Source organism: Pseudochaenichthys georgianus, chromosome 7 (genome assembly GCF_902827115.2).
Source record: "Pseudochaenichthys georgianus chromosome 7, fPseGeo1.2, whole genome shotgun sequence".
NCBI classification, from domain to species: domain Eukaryota; kingdom Metazoa; phylum Chordata; class Actinopteri; order Perciformes; family Channichthyidae; genus Pseudochaenichthys; species Pseudochaenichthys georgianus.
Window position 1 is genome coordinate 17,755,375 of NC_047509.1, and position 26,882 is coordinate 17,782,256.

Genomic DNA, 26,882 nt, shown 5'->3' on the forward strand with positions numbered 1-26,882 from the left:
AGAAGTATAGCGGCCCACTGCTGTCTACTCTGACCCAGCTCTAATCCAAAAGGGACTTTAGAGGTGCATTGAGGCGTTCCTCAGAACATATTAATTAAAAACACATCTTTATCAACACATCTTCCCCCCAGAACCCTACTAAAACTTTCCAGCCCCTCACTCAGCACCCCATCATTTGAAAAAGGACCCTGATATGTTTTCAAGATCCTGTGGTTGCAAAGCCATTAATCCTTTGCAAAACGTCAGATTTATTTAAATTAATGCTTATTAGCTAATCACTACTTGGAAAGTATTTATTCAAGAGATTTCTACCTGCATTTAAACATACAACCATGTACACAAAAGCATTAAGACACATTCATTGTGCTTGACTTCCTGTCTCATGCTAACAATGATAGTCGAATGTGGATTCTGGACACTGGTTAGCAAAGTAAAACAGCTTCTCTGTTTGTCCTCACCTCCCTTTTTCCTGCCTCTCATTTCATCATAAAAGTTCTTTTGGCAGGAGAATCCGCAAAGGTATCAGGGACAGCGTCGGCTCTCAGCTGCAATTAACAACACAGGGACTATATGAGTACACGACTGTCCAAAACGGCAAAACCAGAGATGATGGGGAGACCAGAGCAGAGGCCAGGGGACGCACCAACACTTGCATATTTACAAACTGACAGTTGCACTCTCTCACAACCCACTTGGGTGACCAGAAAAACATTTCCAATATGATCTCTTATCTCTTTCTCTAGCAATAAGAATAAGTATGAATGTCACTACAGCTGACAACACCACCATAAAAGTTGTTAAATCCCAGGAGTGGTCTCATGGTGTATTATGGGATGTCTGAACTCGGGTTAAGTCGGGCTGCTGCGGTGCGCTAAGCACAGCTGTGTGAGCTATTCACTTCTCTGGCTATGATGTTCAGCGAGCCTGTGTAAATACAGCACAGGGCAGCCATTAGACATAATTTATTTAAAGGGCATGCTGTGAAATTAATCATCTACATTTATTAAATAATGTTCGACTCATTTATGTTTGTCTAAGCATTAATGTGGCCAAATTGTATTGCTTAAAGAAGTATGGCTATCTAATTTCAAGATGACGCTATAGACCACCAGAATATCTCTCATACCAGCTATAATTATTCAAATATCTCTTTTTATTGAAAATTATACATCAAAGGGAAACCAACACACTCTCATATGATGAATAAGTAAGAGAATTAATGCCGACTTCTGGGTTCAAACAGCTAGTTGGTGTTAGTTTTTATTTCACTCTGGCTTTTCTTCTTTGTCAAAGATTGGTGGAAGGTGAATAGAAAATGGCCAATCAAGTCTATGATTACATGTGTTTACAGTATTAACAGATGGTGTAAAAGCACCTGACTGTGGGGTCCCATACGCCCAGATGTGAGACGAAGCAGTGTTATATAATCTATAGTTTCCATGTGAGGCAATAGAAACTTCCAATAGATGTCAAGAGGTCCTTGTTGAAAGTTGTGAGGTTAAACAGCAGAAGAACAAAGAGGGTTTCTTTCATATGAGCGCACATATTTATGTTGGCATATACACTGAACAAAAATATAAACGCAACACTTTTGTTTTTGCTCCCATTTTTCATGAGATGAACTCAAAGATCTAAAACATTTTCTATATACACAAAATAACCATTTCTCTCAAATATTGTTCACAAATCTGAAAAAATCTGTGATAGTGAGCACTTCTCCTTTGCCGAGATAATCCATCCCACCTCACAGGTGTGGCATATCAAGATGCTGATTAGACAGCATGATTATTGCACAGGTGTGCCTTAGGCTGGCCACAATAAAAGGCCACTCTGAAACGTGCATTTTTGCTTTACTGGGGGGGTCTGAGGGGGTCCGAAAACCAGTCAGTATCTGGTGTGAGGGGTAGGATTAGGGTTAGGGGTAGGGTTAGGGTAATGTTGTGAATCGAGTGGCCTGTGTTCGTCGTCCATAACATACGCCTGCCCATACCATAACCCCACCACCACCATGGGCCACTCAATTCACAACATTACCCTAACCCTAACCCTACCCCTAACCCTAATCCTACCCCTCCCACCAGATACTGACTGGTTTTCGGACCCCCCCAGACCCCCCCAATAAAGCAAAAATGCACGTTTCAGAGTGGCCTTTTATTGTGGCCAGCCTAAGGCACACCTGTGCAATAATCATGCTGTCTAATCAGCATCTTGATATGCCACACCTGTGAGGTGGGATGGATTATCTCGGCAAAGGAGAAGTGCTCACTATCACAGATTTTTTTCAGATTTGTGAACAATATTTGAGAGAAATGGTTATTTTGTGTATATAGAAAATGTTTTAGATCTTTGAGTTCATCTCATGAAAAATGGGAGCAAAAACAAAAGTGTTGCGTTTCTATTTTTGTTCAGTGTATATACTGTATGTGTGTGCACAGATTCACGAGGAAGTTGCAATGTCTAACGAAACATTTAGGTACTTCACAGAGCAACTGTGAACAAGGGCTGAGCTTCTCCAATACCCGGCGCTGATTCACGGTTCTCATATTTTCATACATACACACATAACACATTGACTGTAAATACATGCCAATTCAAATGCACACACAAAATGCTTCCTCTCCACCTGAGCTGCCAGACATGACGACACAGGAGCTGAGCTTTACGGGAATGAGGGACATTTTCTATCCCATCTCTGAGGCTGGGTGTCATTTGAGGTGGGTCATCAAAGCTAGGGTTAAGGCAATAGTCTGAGAATTGTCTAATAGTCGGAAAACCTTAGGATAATAGGCGGATGTAAACTGCCTCACAGCAGGGGCTGCGGGGTGGACTTTGGGGCAGTTTTATTGTACGCTCCAACATCTGTGGATCAAACCATGGCAACACAGCTGTCTGCCCACAGGCTACAGAGGAAACATAGGAAAGCGCAGATGTACAAAAAAAGACAAGGACACAGACACGCACACACGGAGAACTCCCAGGATCCACTGACAAAAGGATCTTTGTCAACAGAATGAATGTTTTTTACCAGAGAATGAAAGTCAAACATTTCATGCTTTTGTGATCAGACCAGAGGATGGATATATGACACCAAAAATGTAGGGGGACTCACCTATCACACTAACCCTAACTGCTCACATCTGCCTCATTCTCTCTTTCACCCTCCATCCATCATTAACTCCTCCAGCATAGAGGGACACAACACAAACACGTACATACTGTACAGCATAACGGAAGAGAAGCTGCGGGCGTTCCCCCTCATTAACACTTCTTCCTTCTTTGATTATGTTTCCTGATCATTTCCATCACCGCATGCCAGTTTCTACATCCTGTTTCCAGGGAATCCATTTCCTGTCAAACCACACTGAACAGTTACTGGCAAACATTTGCATACAGTAAGGACATGAAATCAGTTTGATTTATGTTTGGATTATTTTCTGTCAATCTGCTCCTCTGTCAAACACACCCTCATGATCTTTGATGCAGAAAGCACAGGGAGAGTAACTTAAAAAAATAAAAATACTTTAAAAAATGTAGATGTTTTCAATTGCAACCAATGTAGCTTATTTCTGAGGTATCTCTGAGACAACTGAAACAACGTGCATCTTCTGATAAAAGGGTTAGCGTTAGGGAGCCACTAAAAGTTGCTTGAGGCTCAGAATCAGAATACCTTTATTCCTCCCACAGAGGGGAAATGTACTCGTAAGGGAGTAGTAATATTGATTCAGTCATTTTTTTCTATCTATGCTGCCAATCAACAATGCTTCAGCACATTGTTATGGGGGTTTGAATATCAACCCAACTGTGTAGAGATAATAGTCAATTTGTACATACCCTTTAGGTCACTCCCAAATACCTTTAAAGCCAGGTAGGATGTACACCTCATAGTCATTGATTCCTTTCATATCAAAATGTTGGATTAGAGCCAAAAACATGTCATAGTCCCCTATTAAAGAAAGGACAGAAAGGTTTCGGCTTTTTCTGATTCAAGCATTCTATTGAGAAACCTACTATTAGCAAAGATTGAACTGTAGGTGGTAACTGTAACTGTATTATTGTAGCACTGCACATTTGTGTATCTGCATGTGTGTGTGTCTATATGTGTGTAGGAAATTAGAGGTTAAGTGGTCTGAGCAAGGCAGGGTGACCCTGAGGAGAGAGAAGGTCAGAACAAAAAGAAAGGAGAGTATTGTCTTTGGCTGTCTCTCTCAGCACCTCATTGCCTACTGGTTAACCAGCCGCTGACTGACAGAGGACCAATCAAAGCCCTAATTACTCTCTGCATTTATGTGTGTTTTTGTTTAGTTTCAAAATGTGCAAAAATAGAAGACTTTCATGTGGGATAAACCATCCAACAAATTAAATGTACCTTAAAAGTACCTTAAAGCATAATTTAGACTTGGATGCACGAGAACAAATGGGCGGGTTTTGTGCACATAATAATGTGCCATGTGCGAAGACCTGTTGTGTGTTGGCTCGTGTGCACATATTTACCTTGTTCCCTGTGTAAACCATTATATATCTCATCCCGGTTCTGACCTCTATAACTCCACTTTATAGCTTTTCCACATGGCCGCTGAATAACTATCTGGGGCTTTATCTTGGACGGCACCATGTTTGTTCTGGGGGGCCAGCGCTTTGCTACTCGCACTCTATCCCAAACCGCACCACCCCAGGAACCCAATAGCTTGCAGTTGGGTCTGAGAGTGGAGACCACGGTCAGTCAGGTCCAGATGAGGTCATTTTGTAACTGGTCCTTAGGATTTGAATGTGAAGTATTGAATTACTGATCAGCCTAAAACAGGAACTGCTTTCCATTTGCTTATGCCAACCAACTGACTGTTGTTTTCATTTGGTTCATCAAGTTCTCACTTAATAATGTGTACATACACTTTTACTTGCAGTTATGCCAATAGATGAGGGTTGCAAATGTATATAGAAGAAGGAGAAGTAGGTGAGAGAATGTGGAGGGCCAGATGGAGGCAGATACTATGAGGGAAGAGAAAATAAGAATGGAGGGAGCAAAAGGGAATGAGGCAGATAGAAAGACGGAGAGCGACAACACAGCAGGGGGAGCGAACAGGGCGGAGTGAAACCAGGTTGAGACCACATCTTTTCTCCGCCTCACTACCAAGATGAACCATTAATCAGCCAAGAGAACAAGGAAAGATCAACACAAATAGTCCAACAGGGACCACAGCATACTGTACTATCGCATCACTCACTGACGAAAGCCCGCAGCTTCATACATCCATCAAGCAACTCTATTCTCTCACTTCTTGCTTCCTCTTTTCGTTTCAAATATCCTTGATTCTTTCCCTTTCCTGCTCCAGATTTATACGCTATTCATCACTGTCGTTATGGTTGATGTAAGCAAGTCATTTTTGAGTCATTTATATCTTCTTCAAGTCATTCCACCTCAACCTCAATATCAAAACTCAGTGGAGGTCTTCTGGCAAACACATTGCAAACGCATGTGATGAAAGCGAACCCCAAGATAGTTGAGGTCACATCTGAGAAAGTTAAACTGAAATACCACAGACTGCTCTCTGTAAACACTGACATGTTGCCACATCGCAAAGTGAACATTAAAGGCATGATGCTCTCTGTGAGGAACAAAGTATCAAATTATATGTTTCTGTGTTATTAATGTGTCTGAATTAGACTTTGATTTAAGCACCTTGAACCCACGTCAGGTCTGGTTTTCCCCTGTGTGGGTAAGCGGCCACCTGCTAAACAAATGCCTCGAGTAATGAACGCGTAAATCAAGGCATATCAACCTTAAGAAAATGACATCTTTACTAATATCTGCCAAAGACGCTAAATACAAGATGATTTGTTTCATCAATAAATGTAAAGTAATAATTCATATGAATAGAAATAACAGGTCCCATAACACAATGCCAATACATTATTTTAGCTGCTAAGACATGTATGTATTTCCAAATGAAACTCTGCAATTCCTTTTAACAAGTCAGCCTCAACGTAAAAAGCCTATTTTTTTTACTGAAAGTATGGAAAAGGATCAATAACAGATATAGTAGCAGGAGGAACTGAAACGAAGCTCAAACAACCATCCTTACAGCCGCTTTCAAGTTACCAAATACAAATCATGTGTTACTGAAAACTCATTTTCCTTAGTGATCACAAAGTGGAGGAGCTAATGGGGATGGACTTGGGCTCCCTCTCATGTTGTTTCATGCATACTGGCATATAGATGAGAAAACAGAAGCTCTACAACAGGGGTGTCAAACTCAAATACACAGTGGGCCAAAATAAAAATCAGTACTAGTCGAGGGCCGGACTGGTTCAATGTTTATTGCAGAACTTATTGAAATGAACTTATTGCACATATTAAACCTGGGACTAACACAGCTTAAATTATTGCCGATAAAAACAACATTAAATAATCAGTTGCATTAATTTCTTATGGCTCTATCTGCAGCTTTTCCGGAGTCATTTCTTATGATTACATTTTCCCACAGGCCAACAACAGCTTCAAAAAAACTATTTCCCTCAAAGAAAAAACAAACATGCCCTGTTGTCGCAAGAAAGAAAGTGCAGAAGGAAACATCCATTGAAATTCTCTGTGCTGCTCTGTGATGCTAGTTCAAGCCAGATACTTGGCATCTCATCTTGGGTGCATATCATCAATGTTTGGGGTCAGGCTCTGAGCTGAGGAAACCCTCAGGATTGAGTGAAGGTGTGCGTGCAATATACCTGAGGGCCAGATCTAATAGTAATTAAGAATTATCCTGCGGGCCAAAATGAAATCCACCACGGGCCTGATTTGGCCCCCGGGCCTTGAGTTTGACACATGTGCTCTAAAATTGTAAACACACTCAAAAGAAAATAATTCTTCATTGCCATGTTGTGCATTAATTTTCATGAATAATCAGTGAGCAAGATATATTATTATGCTCTCAACAGGAATAGGGTGTGTCCTTTAGTTAAAGAGATGGCAACCTTACGCATTTCTTTCAGATGTTATTGCGTCAATGGCCAAGTGAGGGTTTCATCCTCCAATTCTATCCATCTAAGTGTGGAAATGGCCAAGTGTGGAAACTGCTGTATCAACTAAACAGAGCCCCTCATCTCAAAAGTCAGATTTGGCCTCATTTAGTTTAACGTTTATATTGACAAGTATATCCTCAAAGTCAACGTACATGCATGTCCCTTTACCAATAGGGTTCATGGCCTATTCCTTTGTTCCTGGCTGGTTAAATATTCAGGAAGGTCTCTGATATGTTACCTGATCGGCCGGAGTAAAGTTACAGCCCTGCATTGTCGTGATCAGGACAGAAATGACACATGCACATACTGTATTAAAGGGTTTAGTTTCCACAGACGTGGGCACAAGTCTTACAAGCATAGACTCATTATGTTCCACATTTTCCAGTTATCTGGAGCTCCATTCAATCATGGCAATTTAGAATCTGTCCGTAACTTTGACTGACAAATAAATACAATTCCATTTTCTCATTCCCTCGCTCACAGTGCTGCTCTGTTCCCTGACTGGTCCCTTCTTCCTATTGCTTTTAGAGACAAGTGTATGTGAGATTAAACTACTCCTCAGGTCTGGGAGACACCAGCCGGTCTCTGGGGGAGTGGACTACTGTACCAATCACTGTCATTCATCGCCTTGCCCACACACACACACACACACACACACACACACACACACACACACACACACACACACACACACACACACACACACACACACACACACACACACACACACACACAGGGAGGGATATGATGCCCCAGTAGTCATGAGTAAAACAGAGGGGGAATCTGGGGAATATTAAATGTGATGTCGAAAGCTGAAACAAACTGAAGGGAAATTAAGTAATAAAATGAGAGGATGGAAGGAATGAGGTGAGAAGGGAGCTCCAGTAAATATGGCTGTGCTTTTTCAGCTGAATGATTGACAGACAGTAGAGGAATGCAGGGCAACGGCTGGCCTCGAGCACACTTAATAACTTTACTCATCCTCTGGTTTGCCCACTTAGTCCGGGAAACCTTAGCCGTTCCCAAGCTAGGGGAAATGCCACTTCAATCGCAGGGTAAAACTACTCTAGACCAGAGAAGAGAGTCCAGCAATCAGCAGTGACAGCGTACGTGTTTTCGTGTGCATGCCTTTTTGTGCGAGTGTGTGTGTGTGTTTGTGGTGATCAAGACTGTCAGATCTGATTACAGCCTGCTGCAGTAGCCTAGAAAATGAGAAGTGAAGAGAGACTACAGTCATGTGCCAGTGCCCAGTGAGCATTATATTCAATTATATATAATTCCCTTGTCATGAACCCACATGTTAATGCGTAAACATACATATACAGTATGTCATATAAACAGACACAGATACACACACAATGCCTGCCCATCATTTTCCTTTCACATTGAATGGCTCAAGCAACTAGCAATTATAGTGGTCAAAAACAGCATGATATTTTCTAATGGTATAATATTCATCTGATATGCATAAACCACTATACAGTTGCTTATATAGTGGTATATAATGTTACCCATTGGAATCCTGCTCTGAGCAGTGTATTCATAGGATCCTTTTAGCTTTATGTTGATTGTATTGGGGGTTTGCATGATCAAAATTAAAGGTCCCATGTCATGCTTTTCCGGTTATTACCCATCCCCGTGTGTGTTATGAAGGTGTGTATGCATGTAAACGGTCTGCAAAGTCACAAATCCTCAAAGTACACCCTGTAGCGAGTACAATTCTAACACAGAAAATACCTGTCTATACTGTATGCTGCCCCAGAACGCCTCATTGGAGATTTCTCTTTTTCTTCCTGGGTACAGTGACGTGACCATACCCAAATGGACCCATCCGTGGAGCTCCTCACACACACACACTCTCTCAGCGGCGAAACTGTGACGCGCTGGGGGGGGGGACTGTGGCGCGCTTACACTGTAGGTGCGCCACGTTTGGGGGACAGCTCACACTGTCCGCTCCTCGCAGCAGCGAGCCGCGCAACGTCCCGCCAACACGGCACCCAGACCCCACGCAGCATTCTCATCTGTTTTTCATTACTGGTGTCATTTTCTGGTTGCTAACGCCATTGTAACACATAATCACTGATGTTCCGCTGTAACGGTGGAGGACTCATCAGAACAGAGTGGGCGAGCTGACCAATCAGAGCACAGTGGGCTCATAGGGAGGGGGGGCAGGAGCTCCAACAAGCCGTGTAGGACAGAGAGTGAATACACATACTACACAGAGATGCTGTATGAGAAACCAATGTGAGTTTGGAAAATTGCACAATATAAATCTATTCTAGTATACCTCAACAATGGAATTATGATCCATAGAAATGGCCATGACATGGGACCTTTAAGTCGTTAAGATGAATTATATAAATAAATCATATTTATAATATGAATAAAAGGTTTTTTCAAGACAGCAACAGCGATCCTTTCAGCTGTCTTAGTGACTAACAGAAGAGAAATGCAATGCCTTGTAAAATCTCATAAGCTTAAGGTTTGGAATATTTAACTGAACCTTACCTGCAATTAATGCACTGTATTCACGTGCAATGTGTTAACCCCTATAAACATAAACTGGTTGAATTAATGCCAGATTAAAGTGAGCAAGCCTTTGCCATATTTGTTGCAGTGCATCACGGCAAACTTCGCCTCAGCGGCACATAAATGTAGTAAGAAAACATTAGCTAGCCATAAATGATTACAGGTTTTAAGTTATAAGTCAGATGACTAAATGGCTTTTTTAGCCCTCTGCCCGACACTGGTTATATGCTGTAACACCATGATTTCTGTATGAATGATGCGCTATGTGTAAACCTCTGGCTGCTTAGCCCGTCACTCTTCCCTCTCTTGGCGCGTTCACACCGGAGTATGTGGGTTAAAAGTGTAGTAAACACCTGATTGACTAAATTAAGGGAGACTTAATTAAGGGACAAACATCTTTAACTACTGAGGTGACTTGTCTCCTTGTCTCGCCATACAATAACACATATGGCAGAGGACACACATAAACACGCAAACATACCATTTCAGTAGGACACAAACTAAAACATGTACACTCAGAAACCACCCACTGAAAATCAATTCCTTTAAGTATGATGTATTCTACTGACTGCGAGGGCCAACATTCATTGCACATGTATGGACAATTAAGCCTAATTTTGGCCCAAATTGCTTCCTGTAATGTTGAGTGGACATAGTTAGCAGGCTGTTCTGAACTACACAACAAGATCTAAAGTAGAGTGATGGAGAAAAATGATGAATGCTCGCCACCCCCCACACACACCTCCATCTCTCTACACACTGTACAGTCCAACACGCTTACTTCCCTAGCAGCACTGATACAATCATTAGAGCCAAAGAGTTTGGAAACTTCAGAGATGAAAAAGAATGCTGCCAGCTTTCTTAAGCCTTCTGACTGACCCTCCCACATGTCCTAGCCCACTGGTGGACTAAAGGAGCCACACACATAGACATGTTCTCCACCCACCTCAGCGTCCATTAGAGAATCAGAAAAGGGAAAGAAACCATGCAGAAAAACACAAGATTGTCTTGCAGAGGTTGTGAAGACCTCTGTCATATTATATGTATCTGTCCAAGATAGTAAAAGTGACGTATTCCAGAAACAGCACACATTGAACATCATCACCATTAATGTGCAGCTGTTGGCCTATCAGCTTCATTTCTTTGTGAGTTTCTGTGAATGTGTACTGACCTCTGTCTGCAGTGTATTGGCCCGTTGCTCCTTGGCGCTGAGAGACTCCTTGAGCACCTCGATGTGTTGTTTGCTGTCTGAGTTCTGATTGGTCAGTGTTTCCAGTTTGGTCTGCAGGGCCTGCATCTCTGACTCCTTCCTGTTCAGCTCCTGCTTCAGCTGCTCTATCTGAACATCACAGAAACAACCACACATTAGTAATGAAAACTGTATACATCGCTGAGTCAATTGATAAACCAGCAGATCGCGACAACACACACACACACACACACAAACCACATGCATACTTCATGCAAAAACACATGCTCTGAAACATGCTTTATAATTTAGGAGTAGGCAATATGGACATCAATAATAGCATCAGAGCTAACTTATTATTCAAGTTTTGTTTATTAATGCTACTTCAGTAATTGTTTTTTTACCATGATAAATCAAATTTTAAAAAAACAGTGTCAGGCTGTGACACATCTTGCTAAAACTTAATTCATTTCTCATCCATTTAGAAAACTTTAATATATACAGTAAATATGCCAATCGTGTCATTTTTTGGAGAGATGATACATTAAAGTCACACAAGCCCTACATTAGCAGTCCTTACTCGAGGGTGTCCCATGCCTATTGTTTGTTTAATAGACACACCAATGCAATACACCAATAGACACACCAATGCAAACAGCCAAAGAGAGAACATGCATGCAGCCAGACAGCGTTATAGAGAGCAATATTACGCTCACGTAGTTGACAGATTACAGGTTTTATTTAAGAGAAGGCTACACAGAACAGGCCAAAAAACCACAAAGGAAATCAAATGCATTAACAGAGGGAGGTTTCTGTGCTGAGGCTAACTATGTGCACAAGATTGTCATCTCTCTGCTGGTGCCAAAAATGCTCGAAGCTGATTCAAGGAGAGATTTCTCTAATTGTGTGAGAAGGGTTCGCCTCATGACAGGGGAATTCTGACTGGACCAGAGCTTAGCCAATCGACCCTCACTCAGAAATAAGGAACTCGAGAGAGAAGGGAGAAGGGGGACTGACTAATAAGAGAAGGGAGCCAAAGGGTGAGCGAGAGAAACAAATGACTCTGTGAGGTGAGACTAGTGAGAGGATAGTCAGACAGGGAGACAATGGAAGTAGGAAAGTGTGTAGGGAGTAGACTAAAAATCATATGATAATGTGATAGGGCGTTGAAGATAAATGAAGGAGCAATAACATTAGGTTGAATAAAATAAATACTGAGAAAGGAGAGATGCTAATGAGAGGAGTACTTCAGCTTGTTCAGTGATCCAGGGTTGTTGAGGGGGGAGGTGGAAGGTGGAAGCTGTTCTGATGGAAGACACATATGGGGACAAGGCCTTCTCCTAAAGAGACACAAAGACAAGAAGACAGCAAGCCACTAAACTCCAGCCCACAGCAAGCTGGGAAACTGACCAGGTTTTCTGTTTGCTCCTCCAACTCCCCCGCACTTTGCACCCCTCAAGCACACCACTGAGGTTTCAGAATGTTGCACTTGTCAAGTTCAGTTAGAAATGATTATGTGGATAAATAAATTCATCTCTACTCTAATGCCCAATTATCATACTTTAACAAATATTCATGTTCTCAGAAGTAACTTTATATTGTTTCGAGCAAATCAAAGCCCACAGAGGAAACCAGAGGACAGGGAAGCGGTCCTCTCTGGTTTCTCTTATCACAGTCTCACCTCAACACCAGTCGCTACCCCTGCTGAAAGACCACGACCCTAAACACTTCAAGGATATAGAATGAATCTGTGTGCCTGTGCATTTCCATGGCGACTCTCTGTGTGACGCAGAAAGATGAGACATGGGAGAGCGAGCCAGGGCCATCATGGTGATGTATATAATCCCAGGTCAGTATAGAGAGCTCTTTCCTCTGTCGTTGTAAACTCACATTCATCTGTCAGGGCCCCATTCATAAAAACATCTCTTTTATGATTGCATCAGGAACTTCCCTGATGCAAATGGACGCTACAAAGAGCACCATTAATGACAAAAGAGAAACATTTTCACATGGCGCGCTACTGATAGGCCTTAACGAAACTTGAGACTACATTTTGACATGCGGCTCCTGTAGATATGTGTATGTACCTATTCCAAATAATTATGTCAGTCTGGGAACTGCTGGGTCCCAATGAATAAACCAGTATACAGCCTGGACGAGAGACATCTTAGTCTTCCTGCTGGCTGAGAATAGGACAGTAAATAGACACTGTGCACGGTAAGCCGATAGGGCCTGAGTTCCCTCCCTCAGCCGTCACAGATAGGAGAACTGCACAATGCGTGGTCATCACACAGGTAAGGCATACAAGCATTTCATGGGACATAAGAAAGGCAACAAGAAACCTCACTCTAAATATAAAGTAACACATTACAAGAGTAGGAGTTCTTGTTATTCATGCAACACAGGAGGCTCTGGATACAGCAGCCAAAAGACACAACATTATGTAACATGCACATTGGTAAGATTCCACCTCACACTTGGTGACATGCAATAAAGCAGTTGTATGTTTCGAGGCAGACATGCACCACTCATGCAGTGCGAAGTGGTCTCAGGTGGCATGCAGAGCCATTCTACCTTAGTCTTCATGAATTTAGAATGGCTCTTGTAGACCTCCACCTGCTTGAGCTCATCATGTCTCTCATCCGGGTGCAGCAGGCCGCTGGTCTTTAACACCTGGACCTCATCCTCTAAGTTTCGGATGTTCCTCTCCAGGGAGGAGATCTTTGTGTCCTGCACCAGCAACAGTAGGCAGGCATGGATTTAAAACTCTGGACTTTAATAAGGGAAAACCTGTCTCAGAAATGATTGATCCACCTTTCAATTCATCCCTCTAAAATGTCATGCACAAACACTTGAGAGAGCAGGTCACTAAAAAAATGGTTAACATAGAAAAGGAATGGACGTACTATCATTTTAAAATAGGGATAGGGGCACAGATAGTCTCTTTTGAAACACATTGATAGTGTTTACATAAGAATTGACAGAAAACGCTGTACAGAATGTAAAGAGGACTTAAGGGAGATTTTAAAACCATGGCTTCTTTTTCATCTACAAACAGCTGGCCATTCTGCAAGAAGTACATTCATTTCAGACACATATTGTGTCCTGCAATTCAGCATAGTTTACAGAAGATGTCATAGCGTCCTCTATCTAGATTATACCCTATTAATATAATGTCAAACAGGGGAAATATCAAGGCAGACAATTGTGTAGAGACAAGATGTTCCCTTTGCTGTATCTATGAGAGAGTGGAAGGGTTTGTCATGGACAGGTCCAGAGGTTGTTTAGCAGCGCAGGTTCATACATACGTTAAATGCTAAACCTTGGAAAAGAAGAGAAAGGTAATTGAATAAATGGAAGCAGATTGCATGATGCCATCAGCACAAACCACAGGCAACATGTCAGCATCTGACCTCTATTACATCCTCTGACATCACGGTGCTGCACACAGTGCTGCAGGTACCATCCTCAACACCCAGAAACACATATACAAGGCAAACAAGAATGCTAAAGTTATGTAAAACACACACATATACACACACACAGAGTGCATGCAAGGACATAGACTTTAAGTGAACAACCAGAAGAAAAAAAAAAGTCAAAGCGGGGGCACTCTGGCCATACTGACTGTGCTATTCATTTATTTCCATTTCAGCATGTTGGTTTCTGTATTGTAAACAGTGCTCTAGGTTTAATAACTGATTTCTATCTATTTCTGCTACAGGGCACAGACACAAAACAAACATAACCCTGAGGAAGAGAAACAAGGCAAACTCAAAGGTAGAACAGAGTGTAATATCAAAAATAACATTGGGTAGAAAGGGAACACAAAAGAGCAGGGTCTTAAAACCGCTGAAACATGAACTACTGTACGGTGCTGAATTCCAACGGCGAAACAATTATGATACTGATAGAGGAAACAGAGATTGATTATTTGTAGCCCATATTCAGAATGGAGAGAGCACTCATTACTGTACCTGCCAGATTACGTCAGGATCAAAACAGAAAGGGGGGTTGGTGTTCTGTAATTACAAAACGAAAACATCCACTACTTAAAAAACGTAACAGCACAGACATCACCGAAGTTGGAACATGCACACGGATCAGGAACATATAGAATTTTGAATCCGTACACAACAACGTAAACAGGTGATAAGTTCAAAAAACCACAAGGCCTCCTGGGAATATGTAGCTCATTATCAGCAGCGATAAAGTTAGACAGTTGCTGTGTCTTCCTCTCTTTTTCCCCACCTTCATATATCTTATCAATCTGGCAATGTTTATTTCTCTTTCCATTAATTTGAATGCAGTCTGATTTTAATTATGCCTCTCTCGAGCATTAACAACAGCGTGGGCAGACCTGCACATGTGCAGTCTGTTAATAGGGAGACAAATTACAAAGTATGTGTGAAAAATAACTGTGGTTTTGCTGTTAAGGAACTACTTTTAGAACAAGCATTTGCTGGGCAAAAACGGTGTGTGTGGGGGTGTGCATGCAGACACATGTGGAGTCAACTGCATTTTTCACAGCTCTAACGACTTCAAAAGGCTGAGATGAGAGTGAAAGCTTCCATATGTGACATTTGAAACAAATTGAATAAGTGTTCAACTCTGCATGGGCCAATAATGGCCTTTACATGGACATGGCCGCCATACGGACACGAGGCAACAATAAGACAATGTTCTTTAGATTGTTTGTGCCTGTACGTCTGTGCCTGCATTAACAAGGTGAGTCAGCTCCTCTACCACTGCTCACATTACAGCAGTGCACCTCAATAATTAAACCTTTGTTGGTATGGAGATGATACCGGACTATACCGGTCGGCTGTGGCTCAGTGGATAGAGTGCTGGACTTCGAATCAGGCGGTAGCAAGTTCGAGTCCCACTGCATGTCGTTGTGTCCCTGGGCAAGACACTTCACCCCAAATTGTTGCTGTAGGGATTGCCCACAATACTGAATGTAATGTAAGTCGTTTTGAATAAAAGCGTCTAACAAGTAACACGTAATGTAATGTAACATGCTGCAACTGATAAGCAAACTACATTGCAACATCATGTTTCAATTCTTATCACAACACCTACATGAGCACATTATTACTTAAATTGTTGCCTGCTCTCGTTAATTCCTAAACCCACTGTGAGTCCTACCTTCATATCAACAACAGTCTGCAGAGCTCTGGTCTTGGCCGGTTCAGCCTGGAGATGGTTCCGGCGATGGAGTTCCTGAGGAGGAACTCTGTAAAAATAAGCTTGGCGGCTCATCATCTTTTGCACTTTTAAACACCCACAGCTTCACAGCCACTTAAAAAGATGGACTGATGAGTCTGAGCAATTCCAACCTCTATCCTTCTTTAAAAAAGGCTGTTATCTTCTACTGTACATCCTTAAAAAAGTATTGAATAGAACAAAAATATCCTTTAAGATGGTCCCCGTTTAATGCTCTCCAAGGACTTCTCTCCGTCTTTAATAGCAGGTGCTGATATGTTCTCTGCTCTCTCTTCTTCTTTCTCTGCTCATCATCGGGAATGACACACTCAGCTATAGGTCATATGAGTCCGTCTCTATCACTCTTATCACTCTGTCTTTCTATTTCTTATCTCTCACTTGGTAACTCTGACTCTCTCGCAGATGTCTCTGGCAACCTAAAGCTCTTGCTTAGCAACACTTTCTACCAGCATGAGTGCTACACTTTTTCTATCAATAATTAATGGTAGCTCTGACCTACAACTATGCCCACACACAAGCACGCACGCACACACACACATTTGAGCTAATGGGCACAAACACAAATACCGACACAGAGCAGGTTAAAATTGTCGAGTGTGGTCCATTCCGATAATTAAAAATGCTTTTTGATAAATAAAAAACATTTTAAATTATAAAATCATAAAACCTAGAGTGACCATTTCATGGTTGTGTTATGTTGTTGTACTATATTGTACATCTGCTATATGAGAAAGACCTCCCTATAATGGAGTCAAATACAAATTGGCATTGACAAAATCCTCTAAAAGGACCCGAAAGCTTAATCAACACCTCTCTAAAAGAGTCACAGAAAAATCTAGAGCAGTGCTTCTCAAAGTGTGGTCCGCGGACCACTGGTGTTCCGTGAGCACCCCCTATTGGTCCGTGAGTATATTGGTAACATTTCACATTTGAAATAAATAAATAAATACATTTCAGTTTTCTGCACTCTCGCGGGAATATCTCCGCAATGGAGCGAGGTTAAGTTTCACTTTCGATTGCATGATATAGCCCAGCGCAACACCTTCATCACACATGTTGCCACTTGTTTGTACCATTTTCAGGCGATTTGTAATCTGTTCTAGAAAAACGATGTGTTTTTTGATATTTATGGAGTTAGGTGGTCCGCGAGTGTTTTTTTATTGGTTAAGTGGTCCTTGGAATGAAAAAGTTTGAGAAACACTGATCTAGAGGAACGTCACAAAGGCCTTTTAGGCAACTGCTCTATTTATATCCTCTATTTAACACAAATATTATTGCTGATGCACAACCATCTCACACTCAGCTCCGAGTCTATTCCAAGCTCAAGGTATCTGCTATAACAGCAGCTATCACATATCTGTGTGCGTAGTCTATGTGTGCGGTCAGAGCAAAGCTACCAAACGTTCACTGTATGGCTGTGTTGTATTCTCCTGTTTATTCATTCCTATGTTACTTGACTACACTGCACATTCTTAACTTTTTGTTCAACTTTATTTTCCTAAGGAGTTATAAAGAGTAATGTTCTCTTTGTTAACCCTTGTGTTGTGTTCAAAAGCTGTTACCGTTCATGGTGTTCGCGGGTACATTTTGACCCATGATTTATCTCAGTCCAAAACACACAAAGAAAATGACTATCATCTAATATTGTTTTAACTACATCATAACTAACTTATAATGCTTTCATAACCATACAATCCTTATGGCCCCAAAACACATTACACCACGTATTGCACACCTGCATATGTGTGTTCAGGTTCAAGTGTTAGTGTACATATTCGTTGAGAAAGGTCAAGTTCCCGTGGGGGGAGGGGGGCAGAGGGAGGGGAGACCAGGTGCATGTTGCGAACAATTATTGTTACAGTGGATGAAGGGGGTGGGGCTGCGGTGTCTAAAGTCAAAGATGAATCTTGATTGGGCCAAATTTGACCTCGAGTCACCCAAAACAATTCTGCTGGGTCTCCCCAGACCCGAACACGAAATTATCCACTTTTTTTTTTAGAGACCTTCAGACTTGGCAAACATTGTCAAAATCAGTTTTGTAGTGTTTATATAGCTGTTGTGGAGGATATCATGAAGCCTTGTTCCGATCAAAAGAAACTAGAGCGTAGTTATTATATAATTTTAACTTGAAACGGGTCACGGGAGACCCGAACACAACATAAGGGTTAAAAACACCCTGTTCACACCAACACATGTTGACACCCAAAGCTCTGCAGCTCATCCACTGTCTGATCTGCTTGCCACTAGAGCAGCTCCATCGAAGCAATTGTGGGTCAGGGGCGCCTCAGTTGTGGTCGTGAGGGAGTCGCCCTTGCTCAAAGGGCCCTAAATGGTGGCAAGCACTGCTCTTTGAATTCCCATCCAGATATATATTTACTGAACCACGGGCATGTGACCACCAGGCAAGTCAAATCTTTAGGCCACCACTTAAAGCTTCAGAGGGGTTTCATTGCAGGACTATTCCATTGGATTGTACACTGCTATAGTGCATGCCATGCTAGATGGAAAATAATAAGTTTGAAGACAGTGGGACGGAACATAGGCTTCATATCAAAGAAAATGCACTGTAAGAGACAAAAGTAAGTGTGTGTTGAACTACAGGCAGCTGTGGGAAATGTAAAAACATGGACACATGGAATACCAACTGAGCTACATAGGATCATAAAATAGATAACACACTCACATATTGACTTATGCCAAATATAATGTGTGTAAACAATATATAATGTAGCACCTCTTTGAAAAACATTTAAACTGTTTGAGTGGTACTGAATAAAGTACCTGATTCTCTCACCAATGGGACAGATACATAAATCAAAGTTACAGACTGATTAAATGCAAGAGGAACTACAATACCATCACGGCCACATTTGGAAAAAAGAACAGACAATCAGTGTGTAAAGAAAAGCCACCAAATCAGGCAGGAACCACATAAAGAGGGGACATCTATATTAAGGCCGTCAGAGGCCATGGTTTCCCATTGCTATCATTCTTCCCAGTTCTCCCAGTAAGTTGTAATGACAAGGGCCTTATCCTCTTGTCCATGTCTGTTGTGGATAAGGAGGGATTACTGCTGTCAGAGCATGCCTCCCACAGACTGGTATGCCCACTGCTGCCACAAGCCTAATCTCCTACTGACCATATGTGTAATGTTGAGTCACTGCGAGTGTGTGTGTGTGTGTGTGTGTGTGTGTGTGTGTGTATGTCAGTATCTTTGTCCGTCTCTAGTATGTATCTATCCCCTGGAGAGAGTGTGTGTACTAACCCCTTATCAACAACGGTTGGAGTACAGTTAAGAGTACAATGGGGGAAATTAAGTCATGCAAGAGAGCATGTCATCAAAGACTGTCTTCTCTGCTCCACATGTGTCAGAGGACCGAGCATATGGAATGAATAGGATCAAACGTAACACTATAGCAATAAGTGCCGGCATCCTGAATGAAGGATACGGTCAAAAGGTTCAATTCTAGCCTGAAGGCAAGGGTGTCATATATGCCATGTGCAGACTACTACATGCACAGATTCTACGCACACACACACACACACACTCCCATACACGCACATTCATCAATCACATTCCCATCCTTTCTCCATCAGTGTGCGAAAAAGAAAACACATTTGCTTGCCACAAATGTGAAAATGGGTTTCCTATCAGCTCAATGTCATAAAAGAGCAGTTTGAAAAGACAAAAGGAAAAATCAGACGGAAAGCCTTAAAGAGAAATAGGGAGGGGGCGAGGAGAAGTGTGAAGGGTGTAATTTTGTCACGATAAACCTTTCCGCTCAAACATTCTGTAGGATCAACAGAGCGTGGTGAGTGTGTGCTGCCGGGCAAAGGGAGCATTTTGTGTGTTTGTGTGAATGTTTGCCGACAGCTTTAAAGTTGTCTTGTTCATTGAGACGAAGGAGCCCTAAAAAGCCACGCCTGGGACACTAATCAACCTAACCACAAATGATAGCATATCAGCCCAGGGAACAAGACAAAGGGAGTGGGAAATGCTGATGAACAGACAAACACAAACAGGCTGAAGGCAGATCAGGAAAAAGAGAACTTATAGACGGTGGCATGTGAAAGGGAAGAAAAGAAAAAAGAGGAAAGAGATTACAACAAAGGGGGATTTGCTGACATGATCTCCCACTTCTCCTCAACAGTCTGAACGTTTAGAATAGGGACATTTTCATCAATGTCTAAGAGAGGATGCATGGGCAGACAGAAGAGGGCCTGCTACAAAGAAAAACAGCAGCTTCTGGTGCCATAGGTGTGTTGTGCTTAACACCAGGGCAATGCAACATATTCTGTCGTACTCATCCAAAGAATATTTGGAATCTGTGGTACGATATGTATGTTCGTTTCTATGCCATCAGCAAGTAAAATATCTCACAGTGGGAGTGTGCATGTGTGTGTGCTTGCCCTTGGCAGCAAGTCAAAGCTGGGCAGGAACAGACCAGTGGTGCGGCTGTTATTACTGGGTCTACTGGGACACGGTGGCTGGGGAGAGCCGATTAGGCCGAGATGTATGCCCCTCAGCGTGCGTGTGTGTGTATGTGTGTACCATGGAACCATCACACTACTTACATTCTAACAGAACACTGCCACGTTGTGGACATTGCTAGAACTGTATAAACGTATGAAATAATCAAACTGAATTTGGATTCCACATTGTTCTAACAAATAGGAGGCGTGTGGCGCAGTGGAATAGTGCGCTGGTGTTCGGATCAGGGGACCAGGGGAGCACAGGTTCAAACCCCACTGCAGTCAGCATGTCGTTGTGTCCCTGGGCAAGACACTTCACCCCAAATTGCTCCTGTGGGGATTGCCCACAGTATTGAGTATGTAAGTCGCTTTGGATCAAAGCGTCTAACATGTAAAGATAATGGTGATTTTCACCAGTGTAATTATTTATCTCATAGTGAATATTCTGATATACAGTAGATGTGTGTCAGTGATTCTGTGTCGTGTCTGTGCAAGACAGTCTGACGTTGGAGCAGGAAACACAAGTGAGAAAGCACCACTACACACATTATCCTCTGACAACACAAATCAACAGGTAAGGTGTGGATGGAGTGAGCTATGTATCCCTACAAACTGCATACAATAAACACATAACTGCAGACCGTTGGTTAAAGTAACTGGACATCTGGCCATGGGGGTAAAACTGAAAGAGAAAAGGGGAAAACCCTTGCTCAATTCTCTGTTTTGCGTTATACAAATATAGCGCCACACCACTGTTCGCCATTCTCCTACCCACATTGTCTTTACATAAAAAGGTACTAACACAAAATGAAGGTGATCATTTCTCATCAATTCACCAAAGGATACCAAGAAAGCCACTGTGTCAACCCTTAGCTACGTTTGAAGAATAAATAAAAGCAGAGGTGAACTGAAAATGAAGGCATTTATTATCCCAGCTCAAGCTAAACAACTTGGGTCATTTAAAGCAGAGTAATGGGCGCGGTAATGAAAGGCAGTTTGGCTGGTTTCCTTTGGACCTAATCAAAAGAGCTAAGAGCAGTGCCCCCTAATAGAGGCAATAGCTGCGCTAACATCCCGGCTTGACTTCACAAAAAATGGCAAGTGCAAGTGTTAAATTATGTTTATGCGCCAGAGTCGTACTCTGACACATAAACAAACACAAGAGGCCTTCACAAGAAGTACGCAGATTCTTACAGTTGAGTGAGTGCACATATCCTCTTATTAATCTGTATTCACTCCAAACATTCCACACCAACCACACACATATCAAACTGTCAGACAATGTGATGAATTCCTCACCACAATGTTGATAAACTACATTTTGAAACCCCCCAGATTTGAGGGTTTTCAGACAGAATTGTTGAATGTTTACACTGTAAGTGCGTGACAACCCAATGTTTATTATCAGCTTAGTTACCAGGAACTACCTTGATGTGTCATGTATTTGTTGCTCATGAAAAAAACGTGTATTAGATTATTTTGAGAGTAGCCTGGTAGAACTAACATTTAACATGCCACTTATATGTAATAGACCATGCAAAGTGTTGTTTGCAATGTTAACATTGTTAACTCTTCATTTGATAGTAAATTAACAAAATAAAAATAAAAACTACAAGTAGCATTTCAAAGAGTCTAGTAGTATCTACAAATCAGTTTGTTTCACTCCGAACCAGCCTTTTACTACTTCATAATAAGTTCAACACACACACACACACACACACACACACACACACACACACACACACACACACACACACACACACACACACACACACACACACACACACACACACACACACACACTCATATAGAGTCAATCACCCCATCTTAACCTCAGAGTAGAGGAGGCCAGAAGGCGACGAGGGAAAAAAACGAAAGAACAACAATCACCTCTCTTTTCAATCAGGGCGGTCGGAGTGTTTTTGCTCATTAATCATACATTAATATTCAGACAAACATAGCATGTTTTTCTACCTTAGAAAAACACTCCTTTCTCCCACCTCTCCCTCTCACCTCTCAGACCCACTCACCCGCTCCTCCTCCATCGCACCCACAGTGTGTTAAGCTGTCAAGCAGTTAAAAATAGCACAGCACACAGAGTGTCTGTGAACAGGTACTCACCTCTTACACACACAGCATGGTAAGGTCCTTTACGCACGGACACACTCAAACACACAAGTACACACATGCAAACCGGTGGTTGCACTAGCATAGGCTGAAACACCCACGCTGCCCTCTGACAAAATCATCACACTGACCCAACACCCGGCACGGGTGGATATCCCATCAGCCACCTGCAGCACGGGGAGGGAGTGTCCTCGATAGAAACGATAAGCCGACAGGCCCCAGATGTGCACGTATGCTCACGTAACATACACACACAAACACACAATCATTCTGACTGGGCTTGGCAGACAAACAACATACACAGAAAAACAAGAACATCATGAAGCAAACAATAGCAGAGTCAGGCCCATACATATAACACACACACACACACACACACACACACACACACACACACACACACACACACACACTGAAAGAGGGGTAGAGAAATTAAAGGCTAAGAAGATTTAGGAGTTAAAAATAAACAAGGCAGTAGTGAGGAGCACAGAGCAGCCGACTGCGAGCCCTCCTGTCAAAGGATACAAAACACCTGTGCTACTCCACCGTCTGGGCTGTGGCTTTTACATTCTCTTTCTAATCAAATCAAGTCTTTGAAGAAACAAGAACATTAAAATAATGCCTCACAGTGGCCTCAAAACAACCAGTCAAGTTGCGGTTTACATCTATGTCTGTCCAAAATGTAATCACTTCAAAATGTAAAGACATTTATGTGAGGGGCTAAAAAAGCATTTCCAACGTTATTCAATCATTTATTAATTCCAATGTATGACAAGCTTACAGCATAATAATACATACCAAATGCTATGCACAATGCACAGACGAGTGGAACATGAGCAACTGCCATATGAGCATGTGGAAGAACCCCACCCACCCACCCGCACACACACACACCCACACATACACACACACACACACACACACACACACACACACACACACACACACACACACACACAAAAACAAACCCGAGTCAGATTGTAAAACTGCATGGCTGAACCCAGGCTTAGAGCTCTCTCTCGTATGTTAATCTGGCCGATTGATAAGACCTGCTGAGCTGCTTTCTGCTTCCCCTCTCCACATAATACAGACACTTTCACAGGTGCTCACACGCAAACACGTATTCATTCAAAATGCAATAACGTCATTTGCACAGCCAATTGCCAACATTCATTAATCTCATTCATTAATCTCATCAACAGATAAGAAAATGTATAAACACATAAAACAAATAAGTCACATAAAAGTATATAATTTGATTATTAATAAAGTATATCACAAAATGTGTTCATTAAAAATAAAATAGTATTTGAATGTTTTAATGTTTAACCCTAACCTTAACTCTTAAACATGAGAAAAGTGAAAGTCATTATAAACATTTCCCCAACCATTCTGTCACAAGTCATAGCAATTGTTTTGGATTGTCAAAACAGATAACCCTGATTGTGTATTAGCAATATCTAAACACTTCCAATGATTTTGAAGTGAAGGGTTAATAACAAATGTTGATCAGCCCTACTGTTTAAAAACTGTAAAGGTCCAAAACCCTCCCCCCTGCTGCACTCATACATACCTCTCTCACATGCATGTTCTCCATCTGCGCCTCCGCCTCCTGTGCCGCCATGGTGATGATGCCTGTCCGCTGTCCCCGGACCCAGTGTCCCTGACCTTGACTCTGACCTTGACCTTGGCCCTGAAGCATCTCCAGCAGCTTCTGGATGCTCTCGTCCCGGGCACCCAGCGTCTGTTTCTGAGAATCGATTCTCATCTCCATCTCTTCCATGGTCTTTTTCAGCAGGAAAAGCTCCTTGGCCTGCCGCTCGTGCTCCGACTGCATCCCGAAGTAATTCTCGTCCGATGGATCCAGCGGAGGAGATGAGGAGGAGAGGCCGCCACACCCAGGCACCTGGCAGGGGATACACGGCTGGAGTGAACTAGAGCAGGGCGCTGCCACCGGACCCTGGCTAGGAGTGTAGAAGGACTGGTTTGGGCTGATTCTTGGCCCGGGGCGGAGGGTGTTGGCAGGGCTGATTCTCTGCGCAGTGACCGCAGTGTTACAGCCAAAACCAGGGCTGTGAAGGATGACGTCAGCTTCCTGTTGCCTCGGATTGTAGGTGTTCGACGGGCTGTTCCTCGGCGCAGGACTGTGCAGGTTGCTGGAACTTTGTCTGGGGCTGTGGCCGGGGCTGAGCCCGCCTCGGTGGTCCTGGTCTGTGTGTTCTCGATAAGAGCTAGAGTTCCCCTGCTGCCGCTGTTGCTGCAAGCGACTGTTCATCTCCCTGTGAGCCCTCAGCTCCTCCTGAAGCTCCTGGACCGTCAACGGAAGCTGCTACAAAGAAAGAGAAAGGTTAATCGCCCATTCTTTCAAAAGTACATAAACATTCCAAATAAACAGGCACAAATTAAACGTTACTAAACACATGACATATGGTGGGGTGCATAACACAGACCTTGTTTCTTCTGATATCCCCAGGCTGCTACATTGAAATGAGACAAAAAACATGCAAATGTGTAAAGCCACAATAGAATGCACAAAGCAAATACTATCTATCATACATTTGAACCTATAACTTGGATTACTTTGAGCTGTTAGTTACATGTTCGTGCCGCTAGGGGGCAACAATTCCCTTTAAACCATAGGGAGGAAAATGACTGAGCAAACATGACTTTAGTTTGCAGGAGGTGAGGGGGAGAAGATAGGATTAGGATCATGGTGTCACTTTCGATAAAACATAAATGCCACCCAACAATATCTTATATAATTAATTGATAAATAAACTGACATATCAATAATTAATCAAGAATACAATTACAACATTTGCAAACCAGTGGGCAAACTGGTTATTTGGAATAATCAAGAGTTTGGTCATTAATAAACAATTGATCTTTGCCTTGAATTACTTTTTAGGGGTTGGGACACAATATGTGTGAGTTTTTAAAGATGGACTGAAGAGATTTAGATGCAATAACTGATTGATTGAACGCAGCTGCGCGTCTTCTCACTGGCCATAAAAAGCGTCACCACATCACCCCAATTCTGGCCTCATTGCACTGGCTTCCAATTCGGTTCCGAATTGATTTTAAACTCCTTTTATTTGTTTTCAAAGCCCTAAATGGGCTGGATCCGGCTTATATAGCCGAACTCCTCCATCGCTACACCCCAGCCAGAGCTTTAAGGTCGGCTGACCAGCTGCTGCTGGTAGTGCCCAAGACCAGGCTCAAAACCCGAGGGCACGAGCCTTCGCAGCAGCTGGCCCTAGGCTCTGGAACACTCTGCCCCTCCATGTGAGGTCGGCCCAGACCCTAGGGGTTTTTAAATTGACACTAAAGACTCACTTCTTCTCCCTGGCCTTCTAGTCAGAGCGGAGCACGACTCCTGACATTTTCCTGTGTTCGATTTTTATATTTGCTGTTGTAATTTATTGTCTTCTGTTTTGCTATCGCAGTAAAGTGTTTTTATTGCATGTACAGCACTTTGGCTCGACCAAAACTCGTTTTTAAAATGTGCTATATAAATAAAACTTGATTTGATTTGATTTGAAAATACGTTTATAAATTGAACAATGAACTATCTAAAGTAAACTAAGTGACACAAAAGGGCCCTGATAGTGTGTTGCTGGGGATAATACAGTTAACTCAACATGCCCACTTTAGCTGCATTTTTCAGTGCAACATTTTACAACATAAAATATTCCTATTTACATCCACAGCTCACTGCTGTCCTGACTGGTACATGGAAATGCATCATGTGCTTGAAACCATGCACACAGGGTATTATTCATAGTAGACTGAAAAGGTTAAGAAAAGGCTGTAAGGGATAAACCAAAGGAAAGAGAAACACACAGTATCTTATCCTCAAAATAGTATGGTAAAGATTAATTTATGCAAACATTCAACTGAATTTAAATTACTAATCTGTACGGTGAGTAGATATAATAAATGTTATCTTCAAATATTCATTCTCCTCTTTCTTGAGTCCAGAAGGTGTGGAACGCCAAGGACGCAGTTGAGGTGTAGGAGGCAGGCGAGGGTGAACATGGATAATCAATGCAACAAGCTAGAACTGAATATCAAGTCTGAGTGGGTGGAGGATCCTCCACACAAACACACACACACACACACACACACACACACACACACACACACACACACACACACACACACACACACACACACACACACACACACACACACAGTAGACACAAATACATATGTGCAAGTGTATGCACAAGCATACACAGGCATGCTCAAAACCAATACACAAAACAAGCAGATGGTTAGGGGACAACTCTGGCCATGGCAGCTGAGCTGAGACGAAAGGTGACAT

General features: G+C 42.3%; 1 protein-coding gene across 2 annotated transcripts in view; it reads right to left on the bottom strand.

Moving 5' to 3' along the window:
- Positions 1-26,882, bottom strand: part of LOC117450139 (ERC protein 2-like) — a 145,384-nt gene that overhangs the window by 115,022 nt on the left and 3,480 nt on the right. For both annotated transcript variants that reach the window (XM_071203774.1, XM_071203775.1), the window contains exons 2-5: positions 25,006-25,032; positions 24,129-24,884; positions 13,304-13,459; positions 10,712-10,879 (exon numbers count right to left, since the gene is read on the bottom strand). In XM_071203774.1, the coding sequence (XP_071059875.1) occupies positions 10,712-10,879; positions 13,304-13,459; positions 24,129-24,884; positions 25,006-25,032 (1,107 nt within the window). The remainder of the gene's footprint in view (positions 1-10,711; positions 10,880-13,303; positions 13,460-24,128; positions 24,885-25,005; positions 25,033-26,882) is intronic.